The 16,225-nt window shown below is 37.1% G+C and overlaps 2 protein-coding genes across 3 annotated transcripts in view; one reads left to right on the forward strand and one right to left on the reverse strand.

Moving 5' to 3' along the window:
- Positions 1 to 16,225, reverse strand: part of Herc3 (HECT and RLD domain containing E3 ubiquitin protein ligase 3) — a 140,928-nt gene that overhangs the window by 22,943 nt on the left and 101,760 nt on the right. For both annotated transcript variants that reach the window (XM_076865245.2, XM_076865244.2), the window contains one exon: positions 15,404 to 15,486. In XM_076865245.2, the coding sequence (XP_076721360.1) occupies positions 15,404 to 15,486 (83 nt within the window). The remainder of the gene's footprint in view (positions 1 to 15,403; positions 15,487 to 16,225) is intronic.
- On the forward strand, positions 1,250 to 3,224 carry Nap1l5 (nucleosome assembly protein 1 like 5). Its single transcript, XM_076865247.2, has one exon. It carries the CDS (start codon positions 1,372 to 1,374, stop codon positions 1,936 to 1,938), a length of 567 nt encoding a protein of 188 aa, XP_076721362.1. The 5' UTR covers positions 1,250 to 1,371; the 3' UTR covers positions 1,939 to 3,224.

The raw sequence follows: 16,225 nt of genomic DNA on the forward strand, positions 1-16,225 counted from the left end.
AGTCACAAGAATCAAAAGATGGAAAGCGATTTTCAAAATTCACTGCTTAAAGCTTTAGGAAGTCCAAAAAGCACTTAAATCAGCAATGAAAGCATTCCTAAGGAATCATGTACAACCACAAGAATGGGATCCTAATTAGAATACGTTATATTCCGTGTGTATGTCAAAATATACTCTACTGTCATGTATATCTAAAAGAAACAAATTTTTAAAAATTTAAAAAAAGAATGCTTGGAAGGATCCTTTGCTTACTATGCCTAAATTTTGTGTGCTAATCCTTATTCAAGAAGCTCTGGTTTGGGTTATAAATATAACAGAGTAAGAAATTAAAATGCTACTCACTTTGCTGTCAGAGAACGAGAGTTTGCTGTTTAAGATCTTTCAAATGCTCTCAGATACGAACCACCAGCAAGACCCATAGAGCAGTGCTGAACTGTGTTATGCCTTGGGGACAATGACTGTGTGTGTATACACACAGGTACAGCACTATTAAACACATAAATCAAGAGGGAGAAGAAGAGGTCCTCTTCCTGCGCCCTATGCTTTAGAGAGTCTTATTTTCCTTTGGCTCTCCTCCAGTTTTATTCCTCCCCATAGGCCATAGTGTGGAACTTTCTAGAACATCCACCAAGATACTGGAAGCTCTGAGATTTCCATACAAACAGTTCCAAAACCACTTCCAAGATCCATCCCATGACTACCTTGTCACAAGGATAAATGCTACCAGATGTGAGAGATGGGGAGGCGGCTAGATGGAGAGATATAGTCCATACACATACCACAAGTAGAAGGGAGCTGGCTCTCCCATGCTTTCCACTTTCCAGAAATGAATTCAGAGGATTTAGGGCGTGATCAAGGCAGCCTCGGGAAGAACTGGGCATATACTCACTACCAAGAAACACCAGTAATGGGGAGATGCAAAAGCTGACAGGTGTACTGGCAGATAGATGTACCCTAGAGCCTAGATAGGGAAAAAGAAGTGCGCCAAAACCAGGATGCGGCAATACGCAGTTCCTGGAAAAAGTGCCTCAGGCATCCGCTGGCCTTTGCAGTCCAGCTCTGCAGAGAGTAGGGGGCAGGGATCTGCGTAACTGGGAGCTGGGTGTCCAATAGGAGGGTTTTGAAGGCCGAGGAGATGGTAGGGTAGCAACAAGAGGAATCTGGTGCAGTATGAGCGCACAACTATCAGCTGATAGCGAGGAACCAGTCAAGTGCCGCGATTGAAAAGGGCGGGGCTGCAGCGGACGTCACCACCGCGGCACTCGTCACCCGCGCTTGCCGCATCCCATCCACAAGATCTCTCTGGACCAGCTCGGGTGCACACGCGTCTCTGCGGGAGCCAGCCTAGACCTCTGCGGCAACTCCTGTATCATGGCCGACTCGGAGAACCAGGGACCTGCGGAGCCCAGCCAGGCGGCAGCGGCGGCGGCAGCAGCGGCAGCCGAGGCAACTGAGGAGGTAATGGCGGAAGGCGGTGCGCAGGGTGGAGATTCTGACAGCGCCGCTGGCCACAGTGACGGCGCGGCTGCTCAGATGGCTGAGGAGCCCCAGACCCCCGCAGAGAATGCTCCAAAGCCTAAAAATGACTTTATTGAGAGCCTGCCTAATTCGGTGAAATGCCGCGTCCTGGCGCTCAAAAAGCTGCAGAAGCGATGCGATAAGATTGAGGCCAAATTTGATAAGGAATTTCAGGCTCTGGAGAAAAAGTATAATGACATCTATAAGCCCCTACTCGCCAAGATCCAGGAGCTCACCGGAGAAATGGAGGGCTGTGCATGGACCCTGGAGGGGGAGGAAGAGGAGGAGGAGGAGTACGAGGAAGAGGAGGAGGAGGGCGAGGAGGAGGAGGAGGAGGAGGCTGCGGCAGCCGCGGGGGCGGCCGCGCGGGTGAGAGATGACAGTCACCATGCCGAGATGCCTGATGACGCCAAGAAATAAGAGGGGGCAGAGATCACCCGGAGAAAGTCGCCGTAAACAACAACCCATTTTTTTTTTTCTTTTAAATATTGGTGGACTGTAAAAGGCTCAGGTTTTTGACCAAAAATACAATGTGAATCTATTCTGACATTCCTAAAATAATTTAAATTGAAGCAATTCGATTCTGGTCAGCCCATTTCAAATTTGACTTTCATTTCGAACACAACAAAGGTATCAAAAGATGTCGAAGAATACCAAATTAGGCTTAAAATGGTTTTTTCATGATCTGTGAGGACTGGGATTGAGGCTGCAATGGGTGTCAGCAGATGTAAAAGAAAGTACGTCACTTTGAAATCCATTCATAACGCGACCATTACCCTACCCATGGAACGACCCAAGCCAAACTGTACTGCATTCTCCATGCTAATTCTTCTTTAGTCCTTACATTTCCCAATGCAGAGAAAGCGAACCCAAGAAAGACGTCATCTTTTAAGACTTTGCTTTTGCAACCCGGACATCAGCTTTACCACGTCAGAGGAGAGACTGTGAGAGACTGTGTGGAGGAAGCCTGCGATGGAGATCATGAGACTATTGCTAATGAGGCCAGGAAAACTGCCATTTCAATTTCTGAAAAATGTTCTGAATATTTGAATCTAGAGCAAAACATGGTTTCAAGAAGGAGAGTGTATAACATGTATAATATTGTCAACATACGTATTCATTAGTTACAGTTTCATGTTTAAGTGTTTTCTTGGTAGTGTCTTTACAAAGGCGTAAAAATTACCCTAAATGTTTTAAGTCACTTTACCTAGAATTGTAGAAATATTAATTTACTTGAAGAGATGTAGAATGTAGCAAATTCTGTAAAGCATGTGTACCCAGTGTTATGTAGTTTGATCCTTGTGAAGTCTTTGTCATGTAGCTTTTAGGGTGTAGCTGTGAAAATCATCAGAACTCCTCACTGAAGCTAATGTTTGGGAAAAAAATATATACTTGAAGAACCAATCCAAGTGTGTGCCCCCATCCCCAGCTCAGAAGTAGAAAGGGTTTAAGTTTGCTTGTATTAGCTGTGCCTTCATTATTTTGCTATTTAAATGTGACATATTAAATATAAAATGGTGCATAATCAAATTTTACTGCTTGAGGACAGACTGGCATACAGAAAGGATTTTGAGGAAAGAACACATTTAATGTAAAGACTCTTAGCTTCTTTGTGGGTTTTGAATTATGTGTCAGTCAGTGATCTACAAAAAACCATAAGCATAAAGTTGTTTACCACTGTGGTGTTAATAAAACAGTATTTTCAAAAAAAAAAAAAAGGACTTGGTATTCTTACTGCGTATATTCTCATCTATAAAAGGGAATGGTCCCTTATGAGTTAATACACATTAACCCTATAGAACAGTAAGTGCTGGATAATTTTCGGCTATTATCAATATGATTACAGAAAAATTTAACCCTCCCATTACAAAAGGGGATAATACAGCAATCATTATATCCCTACTTATTATTTATTATCAGAAAAGAATTTGCCATTTAATTCAGAAATAAAGAAAATTCAATAAACTTGATTTCTTCAACATAAAATCAGGTTTTGATTTCCTCTCAGAAAGGATAAAAGACTTTAACATGACATTATGAATATACAAAAATGGTTATCTTCAACTTTATGTTTGGACATTCCGAATAAAGAAAAAAACAAAACAAAAAACTAGGCTCCAAAAAAAATTTTAAAAATCAGATGTCAATCTCTTCCATTTCTTAAGGGTTAAAATTACGCAGAAGCAAAAGCTGTTTTTGTAGGAAATGGAAGGCAGCTCGGACCTGTTGCTAATGACAACAGTGAGTACAAACACCTAGGGTAATGTTAATCTTCCCGATAGCCAGAAATTAAAAATTTCCTTTTAATTTAAAAGAAAATTAACATTACATAAGTCATGATTATCTTAAATCATGATTATTTTAACAAAGCAAAGAAAAAACTAATAAAATATTCATTTCTTATCTCTAGAAATGAGAGATTCTCATTTAATATTTTTATAGATCCAGTAAAAAGCAAAACTGATTAAAATACTAATAAAGGATCTATTTACTAGGGAAAAAAAACTTGGCAGACATATGATTATTTATATAAAGAAAACCCATTCAGCTGAAAAACTATTAGATAAAAAATGATTGAAATACTAATAATGGGAAAAAAATTTTTGCAGGAATATGATTATTTATATAAAGAAAACCCAGAGAATCAGCTAAAAAACTATTAGATAATTGATAACTGATCTGGCTATCAGATAACAAAGAAAAATTTTTACTAAAAATAATCAAAATATATGAAAAAGGATTTCACAGTAGAAATAGCAAGACAAAAATATTTATATCAACTTCTGATAAAAAAAAATTATATATAACCTATGTGAAAAGAATAAACATTGGCCTTCACAAATGTAACAGGGCTTTGAATTGTAAGATGCAAATAAAAAATATATGTTAATTCTTCTCAAATTAACCTTTAATTTGTCACAATCCATCAAAACTCAAACATGATGTGGAACTTATTAACATATACCCCTCATGCTTACTCATTAGAATAGCTAAGAAAACTTAGTAATATAGACTTTAATGGACAAAAAAATTTTAATTGAAGAAAATACACTAAATATTTATCAATTACTGGACATGTAAAGTCTAAGCGTGGCATAAAACCAAAAGGACAACACAGAAATTAGGAAATTATAAAAAATTATACATATACTCAACATTTTCAAATGCAAATAAACTGGGAATAAAATCTATAATTATATTCAATGTGATTTATATTCAAATCTATAATTATATTTCAATGGGCTCAAAAAGAGCTAATAGTCAATGAATTGTTCATATGAACCATATGAAAATCAGGTGTTTTATAAAAATATATAAAGGATATAAATAGGTTACTTTAAAAGGAGGAAATAAGATACTGAAATGGAAAGACGCATTCCTATATGGCGGCAGCACTAGGAGAAACAGGGCTCTAGCAAGCTCTTGAGACACAAGTTCCCCAGGGTATGCTCTGATCAGCAGTCTTTCTTTTATAAGGCTTTAGCTCTTGGGTTTTCACTCCTTCAAGGATACGGGGATGTTTATGATGCAGTTCTTAATGCATAATGTTTCCATCATTTTCTAACTCAGCTGATCCTGGAGTACTTATTTGATAGTTTGTCAGTCAGTCATAAAACCTGCAAGTTAACAGCTAGCAAGATACCCTCCCTTCAAAGCCAATCAAATATTATCAATCAATAAACCATTTTTAACCCATTTTAGGCCAAACTTAGTCAACAAAGCACAAAACAGCAGAAAGAAGGGCAGCATGCATTACATGTAAAACTGCAGCACTCTGATGCTTACTGTGCAAGCAGGGCACAGCAGCTCTCTCTGCTTGCGAGTTTCATACACAGATACATCTGCATTGGACACACACGACACAAATGCTTTTTTCTTTTTTCTTCTTTTATTAAGGTGAAATCCACTTAATATAAAATTAGCCATTTTAAAGAAAAAATTCAGGGGCATTTCGCACATTGAATGATGTTGCATGGATACCACCTCTTATTTGTTTAAAAAAATATTTTAGAAATAGACATAGCCGAAAAAGGGATCAATGTTGTGCAGAATATGTAAAGTATCCTATGTATAAAAAAATTAATGAAATTGAATTTCTTATCTATTTTTTGGTAAAGAAAGAATACCACAATATAAGGTTTTAGTGACATGGATATTCTCATACACTGATGATTTATAAAAAGGTACAATTCATTAGCAAAAATCAATTTAGCAAAAATATCTGTCAACACATTCAAAATGCTATACATTTTGTTTCATCCTTGGAATCTTATTAAAAAAACAATTTTAAAAGCAAAAAAAAAAGAAAAAAGAACACCTTTACACATAAAAGAGAAAAAAGGGAAATAAAAAAACATACAAGCCAAATATCCAAATAAAATAACACATTAACACAGCAGACTGTACAACTATTATTAAGATGTCCATAAATATTTTGTAACATTTTAATACTATATAAGCACTGTCCCTATACCTGTTTTAAAATTCAGACATTCAATTTCATACACATACAGTATGTTTTAACTATGCCAACCTTGTTTTCAAAAAATTACATAGCCTGCTTGGTAAAACAGCAAATTCTTTACAATAATTTTTCTTCCTGGGGGAGAAGGATACAGGAACTCTGAAGTCCCAGCCTCAGGCTCTCAGTTGTAGTACACCGATGCTCATGGAGCACTAAGCTGAACAGCTGGTTTTGAATCCTCGACTTCCCGCTGTGTAACCCTGACCAAGTAACCTATGCCTCTTTGTGCCTCAGTTTCCTCATCTGTGAAGTGGGGAGGCTTACCTGTTAAACACTTAGAGTAGTGCCTGACACATGGTAAGCACTAAGGAAGTGTTCCTGGCATCTTAATTATCTGTTGTTCCTGTAACAATCCAGTACAAATGTAATGCAGACTTTAAAGACTGCACCTCTCATATACTATCATGAGAGGTTAACTGAAGTTAATCAGAATTCTAACCTCAATAGATTTTTAAAAAATATTTTTAGTTATAGATGGACACAATAACTTTATTTTATTCACTTATTTTTATGGGGTGCTGATGATCGAACCTAGCGCCTCACACAAGATAGGCAAGTGCTCCACCCCTGAGCTACAGCCCCAGATCTTAAGGAGAAAGAAGTGTTTGTCATGCGTTAAGTTTTATTCACAGGTACCCTTTGGAGCATTTACCTTACTAAGTCTAGCATTTCTCAGTGTTTAGTCCTTTTACTGTTTATTGTCGCTCTTCCCCCACTTCCCTCATACAGGGGAACATACAGAAGGACAGCAATTGTGATTAATTTAATTGTATCAAACCAAAGTAAATTTTGGGGGGATCTATAACAATATGTGAGTTTTTAATTAGTGGTAATAACACCAATATAGCATATGATACATACTTAAACATGAGTAGTCATGTGATATAGTATTATCCAGATGTGATGACAGCGGTGGCAAGATTTAGCTATGATGCAGACACCAGCATCAACCACAGATATTCCTTTACCCGGCTGTCTATAACTCACATGACTGTGTAGTTCTTGTCCAAGGATAGAAAGCAATTTTAAGACCAAATAGAATGAAATAAATTATGGATCCACAATTGGTATTCCTCCAGCATTGCCCTCCAAGGCAGCCATGACAGCAAATATCTTACTGTTAATGAAAACGGCTTCAATGTCAATAGTATCTGTGTACCTAGATGCCTAAATTAAAAATCCAACAGATATTATTCCTATAGTTTTTTCATTTCTTATCTTATTCATATCATACAGGACCCCTGGTGACAAGACTATGGCATATAGCAAGCAACGGAATGCAGCTATAACGATTAATCTTTTATCACTTCATAAACCTTCTTACCAGGATCTCAAGGTACTTTGCTGATAAGATGTGTTTTGTGCAGCTTAAAATGAAATGGGGATAAAAATCAAATGTCTTTTCTTCTGGCTGCCACTAATGAAAACAGCTGAATTAAGTAGTGTGGCAGTAACCATATTAGATTCTTGGAAGCTGCTCAACAGTATTATGGGCTGAATGTTTGTGCCCCCCACTCCCAAATTCATACGTTGAAACACTGCCTTCCAATGCGATGGTAGTAAGAAAGTGGAACCTATGGAAGGTAATGTGGATCAGATAAAGTCATGAGGGTGAACCCTCCTGAAGGGGACTACTTATAGGAGCCATGAGCGCTTGTGTCCCCTCACTGCCCTCCACCATTCAAGAATATAAGTAGTTGGCCTTCGAAGAGGACCCTCACTAGAATGTAACCAATGTTGACACCATGATTTTTGGACTTTCAGCCTCCAAAACCATGAGAAACACATTACTGTTGTTTATAAACCACCCCATCTATGGTACTTTGTTACAGCAATCTGGACTAGGATAAACAGATTACTGAAAGCAACAGGATCTGTCACCAAGTGACACAGAAACAAGTAAATAGTGACTAACACAGTATGGATGAGCTCACTGTGTGCTTAGTGAGTGCTAGTGACCCTGAAAAGCCAGAACCTAAATTTCTACCTAACACAGAAGTGGTTCCATATGTTAATCTCAAATATAGTGTATCGGGAATCCCTGCTTTGCTTGGCAATATGTAACATAACCACATATTTTATTGTACAAAGACTTTTAAAACTTTTGAAAACTATTACTTAGTAAGTCACAGTAACAAAAAAATATGGAGTTTTCTAATACAAGATAAATAATATGGGCTCCTTTTTGTGATCTTATATATATTTTGGTTTTGGCTCATAGTCACTGTATAGTGCTCATAGCCCTAGATATTTTCTAAATAACTAGTATAATAAGATTAAAAGATTTTTTTCCTTTTGTCCTTGGTTCTGCCACAGCTTCAGAATAGTTTTAGAGAAAAAAGGTTAAAGACCACAATGTTATAGTGCTTTAGTCTGTAGAAGCAAGCCTTAGAACAAAAAAATCTCTCTCTGGCCTTCCCCTGCCCCCCTCCTTTTTTAATGGACACAGAAATAAATTTTATTTATTTATTTTTATGTGGTGCTGAGGATTGAACCCAGTGCCTCACAAGTGCAAGGCAAGCACTCTACTGCTGAGCCACAGTCACAGTCCCTCCCCTGCCCTTTTTCCATCTAAGAAATTATTTCTGTCTCCCAAGGCAGGTTCTTAGAAACAAACAAATAAACAAACATGGCCATGATGCGGCAAATTTATAATCACAGCGCTAAAGTAAGAAGATCACTTGAGTTCAAGAGTTGAGACCACCGCGACAACACAGGGAGACCCTGCCTCAAAAACAAAAAAGGGAAGAAAAAATTCTCTGACTCATCTGATAGTACATCATAAGACCCTGATTCCATAAAGGGTCCTGCCCCATTCCTGGAAGAAGGGAATATTGCTCAGACAGGCAAGAAGATGGGCCTTGCTGGATTTCCCTACTCAGTCTCTTGGCATAAAATCATACCCTTTTTATCCAATCACATTTCTACATGGTTGACCATGCTTCAGTCATGCTTATATGATGAAGTCTTAGGGCTGGGGTTGTGGCTCAGCAGAAGAATGCTCGCCTAGCATATGCAAGGCACTAGGTTCAGTCCTCGGCACCATATAAAAATAAATAAATAAAATAAATGAAGTCTCCATCAAAACCCAAAAGGACAGGGTTCAGAGAATTTCTGGAAAGTTGAACACATAGGAGCTTCACACTGTGTCTCACACCTCATCCTATGCATCTCTTCATTTATATCCCTTCTAACATTCTTTATAATAAATCAGTAAATGTGCATATATGTTTCTCTGAGTTCTATGACATGCTCAAGTAAATTAATTGAACTCACGTAGGAGGTTGTAGGAACCTTGACTAATAAGCTAGTCAGTCAGGGGTACAAGTAAAACAATCTGGGGCTTGCAACTGGCACCTGACAGAGAAGCCCCCCAACCTGTGGGATCTGACACTCTCTCCTTGGATTACAAAGTGCTCAGTTGGTATCTGCTGCAGAATTCATTGCTTGCTTGCTTGCTTACTCGTGGGACAAAAAAACCCACACCTTTTGGGGTCACATAAGTAATCTGTGTTGTGAGAGTACAAGAGGTTAAACTGAGCTTATTTTTCTTTCTGTTGCCTTAAAAGTACTTTTGGATTTATGTATAATTTTTAAATTAAAATATGTATTATTTATGTATTATCATTAAAATAACATATGTGTTAGCAGAACATCTTTATCATAGATGCTCTGTAAGAGCAGTTCTAAAGTCAATGAAAGGCATACAACTGAAAAGGGATAGAAAAGAAAATCAGCATGCCTTTTAAATAAATAACATGCTGGGCCAGTGATCATTAATTCCATTGAATTTAAAACAAAACAAAAAAAATTGCCTAGCATGTGCAAACCCCTGGGTTCAACCCCCAGCACCGAATAATAAAAAAAAATTTTTTTAATTCTCAGAGTCAGTGAAAGCAGAGTTGAGCAATGTCCGTGACCACACATATGCCAGCAATAGTGGAGATTGAAAAAAAGATCCATGGACCCGGTTTTATAGTGTAACACCTTAGCTTAGCAAATAATGGTGGCTTCTTATTATCTGCTGAATGAATTCTCAATTCTTTAATCATCAGTCTTCTGTAATCTAATCCTGCAGCTAAGCCAATATCAGTTGTTCAAATAAAGCTTTTGCCAGTAAAGTCTCTGCCCAACACCCATCTCTAACTTACTGTTCTCTGCTTAAAACAGCAACCCAGATTTATGCATCACTTTACAAAGCTTTCATTTTTATGTCCATTTCTCTACTTTCTAGCATTCAAATCTTAGTAGGCTTCTAAACCTAGCTCTATCCCCAATCTGTTCTCCTAGTTGCATCTGTTCAAGTTGAATTCTCTGAACGCCTTCAGATTTGACCACTCAATTTAGTCTTCATGTTCCATTTATGGTTGCATGAGATGAGATTATCACCCTAAATAAACTGTTATATTTCAGTATACCTGCATAGTTTGTCTTCCAACTGTTGAGTCAATTCAACTGTTGATTCAAAGAAATGTCTGTTGAATAAGGAGAGAGACATTGAGGGTGACAGGAAGAGAGAGAAGCAGAGACAAAGAGGAAAAACTCAGAAAGACAAAACATAGCAAAAATAACAGAGACAAAAGTAAGCTAAGAGAAATAACTTGATAAAGATACAAACAGGAATTATAAGACCCAAGAAATGTCTCAATTACAGACTATGTCACAAATTGCCTCTACCTGCACTAGTTCACTCTCTTCCCCACCCAGTGCACTGTCACAGAGCACGTTGACTCACCAGAGCAGGAAGACATTCTCAGTGTTCCCTTCTTCAGACTGCCTGCATATCCCACTGTTAGCATCTTACAAATGATATACATGTTATCTTTTCTAAAACCTGATGCAAAAGCTAACACATCCTTTGCAAGACTGAGGCTGTAGGCCACACTCTGCTTAATGACAAGGAGACGCTCAACATAATGCACCAGATGGGCTCATTGTTGAGTGAATATCAAAGTATTCTCACACAAGACAAGACAGTCATTTGACATGACCTCTTGATACAATCAAGAGACATGGTAAACACAAAATGCCTGAAGCTGCTGCAAATGTAATATGGCATACACTTTTACAGTAAACTTTTTTTTTTGTAAGTAGGAGCCCAGTATAAAATAATGATAAAAATTATACTAATATACAAACATACTTGTTTATTATTTGCATATTATGTTTCATATGTAATTGTATATGGCTGGCAGCAGCACAGCAAGCTTCTTATACACTGCATCTCCACAAATGTGTGAGTAATGTGCTGTACTACGACATTATGACAGCTGCAACATCACAAGGTGATAGAAATCTGTCAGTCTATTATAAAATCTTTTGGGATCACCACAGTATATTCAATCAGTCATTGAACTAAATGTCATTATGTGGCACATGACTACATATCTACACATGTACCTGGTACATATGCTATAATGCAATCACCAAAATTAGGAAAAGAAATAATCTAAACCAACATAGCCATTTCATAAATCTGCCATATATTTCCTCATTCTAAAAACGTTTTCAGACTATATGGGATAATGGGCTTGTTACTTATTAAGAAAATAAAGAACTGAAAATAAATTACTTGCTATTCTAAAAACTACCAATGTTACATATGTAAAGAAAACTGCTTTTAGCTCTAAGAAATTCTTATCAAATAAAGATTTTTTATTGCAAAATCTAATTGAGACAAGACAAGCCTCTACATTAGGGTCTCCAGAACCAACATAATTTCATCATCTGAAGCCATTTTTGTTGGATGTCTGGTAGCTTCTTTATCATTTCACTAAACTGGCACTATTGCTCACACTCCACCCCCCCACCCCCACCCCCACCACAAAGCCAAGGCTTCCTGGATAGTCTAGAAGGTTTACAGGACAAAAATGGTTACTAAAGTTACATTAGGTCATACAAGTTGAGCACCCCTAACCTGGAAACCTGAAACCCAAATACTCCAAAATCTGGAACTTTGAGTATAACATGATGTTCAAAAAGTTTCAGATTTTAGATTTGTGGATTAGGTAGCTCTGCGGGTAAAATGCCTGCAAATAGTCTAAAATCTGAAAACTTAGAAATCTGAAACTTCTGATCTGAAGCATTTTTTTTTATTTGTCGTTCAAAACATTACAAAGCTCTTGACATATCATATTTCATACTTTAGATTCAAGTGGGTTATGAACTCCCATTTTTACCCCAAATACAGATTGAAGAATCACATCGATTACACATCCACATTTTTACATAATGCCATATTAGTAACTGTTGTATTCTGCTACCTTTCCCATCCTCTACTGTCCCCCCTCCCCTCCCCTCCCATCTTCTCTCTCTACCCCAACTGCTGTTATTTAATTCTCTCCCTTGTTTTTTTTTTTTTTTCCCTTGATCTGAAGCATTTCAGGTATAGGATAGTGAATCTTACTAGCTTCTAATTATTTTTAAAACTGTCAAAGGATGAAAGAAGTCTACTCATTCTTCTATCATTTATATTTTCAAAAGGAAAGAGTTATAGAAAGAAACCAAGACTCAAGAGTAAATATGGATACAGTGAATATTATAGGATTTCTAATTATATCCTTGCAATTATTTAGAGTAAGATGCCAACTAAAGATCAGTGTTAGAAATTAAAAAAATAATTCCCTAACATGCTTACAAATAGAACCCAGTTTCTGTACTTGCGTCACAGTTTAAATGATCTTTTGCTTTCCTCTGTAAAGGCTTCCTCACTCATAGCCCTCCCCCATATGCTTTTTTTCTAAGCCAGGAAGTATTACCACAGCCATGTATGCCTATGATGCTCAAATTCTCAACTAAAGGGTCTGCATTTTATTCTAATTGTACAGCTCATTTGAGAATGCACATTTTCTTTATCCTTGTTTTTTTTATTAATTTTGCTTCACAGCTTCTTTTTTTAAAAAAAAATTTTTTTAAATACCTTGATCTTCTTTCTTTCTTTATTTATTATGTTGTGCTGAGGATCGAACCCAGGGCCTTGCCTGTGCCAGGAGAGCACTCTACCACTGAGCCACAACCCCAGCCCTTCATGGCCTCTTTCTTTGTGGTTCTCATTATAAATGACCTCAAATTCACTGGTGACTGGGAATGGCATAAGTAACTTAACAAAATAATCATATAAGACTTCTTTCTTAAAATACATATATGCTTTCACTTTTAAGTATAATCACCTTGGTATCAAGCCGATATATCAAAAGCAACATATTCTAAATGGAACTTTTCCCCCCTCAAACCTGCTTTACAGTCTGTTCCCTATTAGTAAGTTGTCCAAATTAGAAACCTCGTAATTGTTATCAAAACACGCCTCATTTGTACAATCAATGTATATTCAGACACTTGCCTGTTGATTATATATCCAACTTCATATTCCTACTATGTCCATTCTTTACCTCAATTACCTTAAGAGCCTCCTATGAGCTTCCATGCACATGGTCTATCTCCATATAGCAAAAGTTATTTTTCTATGTCCATATGGCCACTAAAGTTATCTTTCTAAAACTTATATAAACCCAATCCAGTCCCATCCAACCTCTTGATAACCTTCACTCTTACACTATCACAACCATCATCCATCCAAGTCTTATCCCACACACCACAAGGACTGAACAATCTTTATCATGTGTTGACCACGAGAGTCCTGACTCATGTTATTCCCTGTGCCTAAAATTATTCCTCACACTTGAATCCTTCGACATTGAGTAAAAGCATTATAGCCTCTCACCTCAGTTCCATGGCACTTGACCTATAAATCCTGTCACACATATCATAATCCATCATAATCATTCATGTACATCCACCCTTTCCATCTCATCTTGAGCTTCTCAAGGACAGAGAAGTTAAGGACAGAAGTTACTCATTTCCAATATTCAGCAACATACCAGGCACACAAAAGGCTCTCAAGTATTTATAAAGTGAATTAATTAATGTATATGCAGATAACTGGTTTAATACAAAAATAAACAAAAATGGAGTAACTTATCCCTCTAAGTTATCCCTCTAAAGGGATAACTCAGACTGTGAATTATCCTGAAAATATCAGTCCTGAATTTTCATGAGGCAAAAAATAACTAAATTTAAAACCTATATTATACATTCTCCATTAGTAGAATAACAGTGATAAATAAGCACTTTGTGATATGATAAATACACACTTTGGTTTTGTTTACAAATTCTGGTTCCCTAAGGCAGATCATAAAAACTCGAATTTTTGCTGCTTTTCTCTGACCTACCTTGTTTGATAGTACATGTTAATATCCCTATGTATAAGGGGTTCTGTTCCTAACTGAGAGGATGGAATGCTGTACAGACAGGCCAAGAAAAATCTGAACAGACAGGCCTTGCTCAGTTTCCTACCCAGTCTATCAGCATTATATATGTGAAGGAGTCTCAAAAAAATCTAAAAGGACAAGGTTCAGAGAGCTTCCAGATAGCTAAAAATGTGGCGCTTACTGGAAGGTAACACAGAGAGGGCATGGAAGCTCACTTTTCCCATAACTCACACTATGCATCACCATCCTTTGTAATATTCTTTATAATAAACCAGTAGACATAACTATTTCTCTGAGCTCTATGAGCTGCTTAAACAAATTCATCAAACCCAAGAAGGAAATTGTGGAACTCTGACTTATAAAGTAGTGAGTCAGAAGCACAGATAAAACTACAGGGGGCTTGTGACAGCCATCTCAAGTGTGGACCAGAGGGCTGCCTTGGGGAATGAGCCCTTAACCTATGGGATCTAACAATATCTCTAGGTAGAAAGTGTCAGAATTCAATTGAAATACAGGACACACAGCTGGTATCTGATGCAGAATTAGCTGCTTGCTAACTGGTAAGGGGAAAAACTCTCATACTTTTTAGGATCACAAAAGTAACTTGTTGTGAAAATATAATGGGATAAAACAGTTTGAGTTGTCCTCTATATCCCCAAATTTTTATGACATTTAATTTTTCAACACATTTTTGTATCAGGTACTTTGCTAAATCCTAGAAACCCTGGGATAGATACTGGGAGTTCATTCATTCCAAAATATTTTTCTGTAAACTATCTCACTTTATTCTCACAACTATTCCATGAGGTAGACAGGAAAAATATTATAATTCCCATTTTATAGATGAAAGAGAAAACAGTTCACATGACTTGCTCAGGGTCAAAGTTAATAAGGTTTAGATCTAGAACTAAACAGTCATTCCCTAAATCCAGGTCTGGTGTCTGCTTTGCTATTAAAAATTCACCATAATCTGCAAACTCTTGTTCTATCACCCTTATCTCTTCTGCAAAGGGATTAAAACATAATTTTTAACTAAAAGTCAAACTGCAGAAAAATAAAACAGCCATGTTTTTGGTCTGAGGTCAGGACTAACCTGTTATCCTTGCACACAGTCACTTTGTCTCCCCCAGGTATCAGCTTCTTCTGTTCAATTACTCCATAGCTTTCTCGGCAGATCTACATTTAAGGCAGAAAAGACATGCTTCAGTTCTGTTTACCTCTTACCTTTCTAGAACCCAAATTACTGAGACACGCCTTCAGAACAACTTTAACTTAGTGGCTATTATCTCAGAAAATTCACGGGAGAGGATTAAGAATACAAGTCAGAAAGTGTCAGCACCTTTAAAAACAATTTTTAAGTTACAGAGTTGACAATAAATGTAATCTATAAGAAAATGGCTTGAACTCTAGAAAAGAAAAACATTGGCTGTGTCTGAAGTAAAGAGAATTAATGCTTTTATAATTTTCCTAAATGCACAGATTAAACCTTTATCCAACATACTTACTGAACTCCTATAACACAAGATACTATGAGTAAAATAATTTGATTCAGGGAAATCTAACTTTGTTGTTTAATTTGGAGAGGAACTAATGTTAACTATGACTTTTAAGCATGATGAAAGAGACACATAATTTTTGTTGTTGATTTTTGTTTGTACTGGGTGGTTGAACCCAGGGGCACTTAACCACTGAACCACATTCCCATTCCTTTTTTTTTTTTTCCTTTTAACCAGAGATTTATTGACTCATACAGGTCCATAAACACAAGACTCCTATCTGAGGTGTCTTACACTCTCAACTCTTCCAGATGCCAGCTCCATTTAAAAACATTTTTATCTTGAGACAGAATCTTGCTAAATTGCCTAGGGTCCTGCGAAGTTGTTGAGGCTGGCTTTGAACTTGTGATCCTCCTGCC

The sequence above is a fragment of the Callospermophilus lateralis genome, chromosome 8, assembly GCF_048772815.1.
Source record: "Callospermophilus lateralis isolate mCalLat2 chromosome 8, mCalLat2.hap1, whole genome shotgun sequence".
In the NCBI taxonomy this organism is placed as follows: domain Eukaryota; kingdom Metazoa; phylum Chordata; class Mammalia; order Rodentia; family Sciuridae; genus Callospermophilus; species Callospermophilus lateralis.